The 4,061-nt window shown below is 33.3% G+C and overlaps 1 protein-coding gene across 1 annotated transcript in view; it reads right to left on the reverse strand.

The window, feature by feature from the left end:
- Positions 1 to 2,634: 2,634 nt before the first annotated feature.
- Positions 2,635 to 4,061, reverse strand: part of LOC106728302 (olfactory receptor 1J4-like) — a 2,489-nt gene continuing 1,062 nt past the window's right edge. The window contains exon 2 of the mRNA XM_014550178.1: positions 2,635 to 2,702. Coding sequence (XP_014405664.1) covers positions 2,635 to 2,702 — 68 coding nt within the window. The remainder of the gene's footprint in view (positions 2,703 to 4,061) is intronic.

Genomic DNA, 4,061 nt, shown 5'->3' on the forward strand with positions numbered 1-4,061 from the left:
CATTTAGATAAACTTCTAGCAGGTACAAACTAATTGATGTGACAGAAACAGATCAGTGGTTCCGCTGGGGAACAGAGGTGAGGAGCAAAGAAGGAGCAGGAGGTAGGCTTGGGGAAACTTCCTGGTCCTGACAGCTTAATGGATGTATACATATGTCAGAAGTATTCAAATTGTATATTTTAAATATATGAAGTTTTTTGTATTCACTTAAACCTCAAAAATATCTCTTTATTTTTTAAATGTGTCCTCATTTTTGAAAGTATTACAGTTGCCACCTTTTTTTCCCCCGCATTGACTCCCTCCACCCCACACCCTCCCCTCCCAGGCCTTCACCACACTATTGTCTGTGTCCATGGGCTATGCATATATGCATATAAGGTCCCTGGTTCACAACTCCCACCTGCCCCACCCCCACCTTCCCTCTAAGATACATCATCTATTCCATGCTTCTATATCTCTGGATCTATTTTGTTCATTAGTTTATCTTGTTCATTAGATTCCACATCTGAGTGAGATCATATGATACCTATTTTTATTTTACTAATATTTTAATTAAAATTTTAAATTACAGTTTTTATTCAATAATATTTTGTATTAGTTTCACATGTGCAGCGTAGTGGTTAGACAATCATGTACTTTATAAAGTGTTCATCCTGATATTTCCAGTACTCAACGGACAATACACAGTTAATCACAATATTATTGACTATATTCCCTATGCTGTAACTATTATCTTCATGACTATTTTGTAACTTCTTTTTTATTTTATTTTTTAAATTTATCTTTATTGTTGAAAGTATTACAGATGTCCCTTTTTCCGAATTGATCCCCTCCACCCAACTTCTACCACCTCCCCATGCCTTCACTGCACTATTGTCTGTGTCCATGGTTATGCATATATGCATATTACTTCTTTGTTAATCTCTTCCTGTCCCCCTTCCCTCTGAAATACATCAGTCTGCTGCATGCTTCAATGTCCCTGGGTCTCTTTTGCTAGTCGGCTTATTGTGTTCAATAGATTTCACATATAAGTTAGATCGTGTATTACTTCTCTTTCTCTGACTGGCTTATTTTACTTAGCATAATACTCTCCAGGTTTCTCCATGCTGTCTCAAAGGTTAAGAGATCCTTCTTTTTCACAGCTGCATAGTATTCCATTGTGAAATATGTGACTGTGTTTTGTTTGTTTTAATCCATTCATCTACTGAGGGGCACTTGGGCTGTTTCCAGATCTTAGCTATTATAACCAATGCTGCTATGAACATGGGGGTGCACATACTGTTTCTCATTGGTGTTTTAGGCTTCTTAGGATATATTCCTAGAAGTGGGATCATGCGGTCAAATGACAGTTCCATTTTTAATTTTTTTAGGAAACTCCACACTGTTTTCCATAGTGTTTATACTAGTCTACATTCCACTAGGGTTTTTCTTTTCTCCACATTTTCACTAGCACTTGCTGTTTGTTCATTTAGTGATGATAGTCATACTGGCAGGTGTGACGTAGTACCTCATTGTCGTTTTAATTTGCATCTCTCTAATGAACAGTAACATTGAGCCTTTTTCACATGTCTCTTGGACATTTGCATATTCTCTTTGGAGAAGAGTTTTTCTTGGAATGTTTGGTAAAACTACCCTGTGAAGCCGTCATTGGTGCTTCTTATGTGAGAAAATTATTGCAAATGTGAAGGCCAAATGGTGACTTTTAAATTCTATAATTTCTTCTTTATTAGTTGTGCTATCCTAAAAAAAGGAAATTATTCCTATCTAACACCTGTTAGTTTTTTATTTATTCATTTATATTATTATGTATTTGTTGATTCGTATTCTCTAAGTTGTAATCCATTACTGTTGTTATTCATTTTATAGCTTTGGTTGAGTTCATTGCTTTCAAGGATTCTAAATGGTCTCAGAGAAGCCAACTGGGAAATATATATAAAAGAAACACAGGAAGGAAAAACTGGAAACTAAGACCTAAAAGCATGTTTGCCCATAGCAGGTGGGTCAGAGCAGGACAGAAAGTATGAGGATGGGAACAGTATAGACGATGATATATAACACATGAATTGAAATCTATTTATACATTTAAAACCCAGGAGTTTGAATTGATAGCTCCAATTCTAGTTTGACACCATAGAGTCCTTTCCAGCCTCTCCTTTTCCATGTACAGAGCTCCTTTCCCAGAGTGAGGGTCACTTCCTTTTCCTCAATGGTTGCTTATGTGCTGAATTGTTGGATGCATGGTGACTTGTTTCAGAACCTTGAACGGTTAATGCCATGCAATGTACAACTTAAGACATTGTTTTCAGTGTTTTATTTTTAATTGAAAGATAAATATAAATTCTGGTTTCAAAAATATCTTAGGATCTTTATTTATTTTTCCCCTTTACTCTAACTTTGGAGTTAATATGAAATATAGTTAAGTACATTTGATTTGTTTTATTCTACTTTGCTTTATTAACCACCTTTAATATTTATGTTTTACTTGCAAAAGACAGCACAGTCAAAACTACATGAATAATTCTACTCATCTCCTCATCTCTTCTGCCACAACTCCTGTCGGTAAACAATTTCATTAGTTTCTAATTCATTCTTCCTGTTCTTCTTTCTGCTCAAATGGGCAGAAACATGTATATTTTATTCCCCTTTGTTTTTACATAAGAAGTAGCATGCTATAAATCCTCTTTTACATATTGCTTTTTCCATTCAGCAATATATTCTAATATTTCTCCACTTTGACTTATAGATATCTTTGTTCTTATTCCTCACAGTTAAAAAATACTCAGTTGTTGTTTTATAGAGTTTTCTTTAATGGTCATGAAATGAGATATTGGTATTATGTGTCCTAAATGCCACTGAATTGTATACCTCAAATACCTAAGTAGAAAGTAAAAAGTGATACCTGCATACAGCACAGAAAAGAATTATAAAACAATAATAATAATGTATGATTAATATGTTAATAGAGTGAAAATGGAACTGAATATATGTATTTACTTAAAACAGAGGGAAAAAAAGGATATATGTGAAACAGATTAATCAAATGGCAAATACAGTAATAAGGAAAATATAAATTCTAATGTATTATAATTATATTAGATGTCCATAGACAGTATATCCAGAAATATAATAATTGTTGTTTTACATAAAATGAACAATATCCAGCATTACATATTGAACAATGCACACCTCAGGGATATAAGGACAAAGAAATGTTTAAATTGATGGAAAAGAAATACCATTTAAACACCAACCAGGAGAAAGCTGCATCCTGACTATACTATACCATACGTACTATACTACAATACACTACACTATGCTATGCTATGCTATGCTATGCTATGCTATGCTATACTATGCAATGCTATGCTATGCCATGCCATACCATACCATACCTTAACATAACATACCGTACCATACGATACTATACTATACTATACTATACTATACTATACTATACACTATACTTTACTATACTATGCTATAGTAGTATCTATATATCTAGCTGTATCTCTATCTGTATATGTATCTACATCTATATAGTTATAACATATTTATATTAATATCAGAAGTACATGAGGTATTAAGGTAAGACCCATTACTAGAAACTCTTCCTAATTATAAAACTAGTGGTGTGCTCTTAAATGCATTCCTAAAAGTCTCTTTCTCCAACATCCTTGCTTTGTAGGACATACCAATTTTTATAGTGTAATTATTCTTATCATGCCTGATGGCAGTCAGCCAACATTAGGAAGAGATGTGCACAATCAGCCAGAAGCCAACAAAAGTCAGCACTAAAAAAAACAGGTAATAAAAAGGGAAGATTACCAGGAGCAGATCATGATGCTAAATAAGTGGCTATTTGATAACATAAAATTTTTAAAAATGCATAAGCAAAAAGTGACATATGTCAAAACAGAATGAGACAAAACCACAGTTATAATCATGCAAAATGTTTTGCATAAGATTATGGATATATATTATAAGAGATGATGGGCATGTGAAAAATATTGATTTGGAATAAAGAATTATTAATAATCCAAGTAGCAAACTTAACATAGATG

This window comes from Myotis brandtii, unplaced genomic scaffold (assembly GCF_000412655.1).
Source record: "Myotis brandtii unplaced genomic scaffold, ASM41265v1 scaffold589, whole genome shotgun sequence".
In the NCBI taxonomy this organism is placed as follows: domain Eukaryota; kingdom Metazoa; phylum Chordata; class Mammalia; order Chiroptera; family Vespertilionidae; genus Myotis; species Myotis brandtii.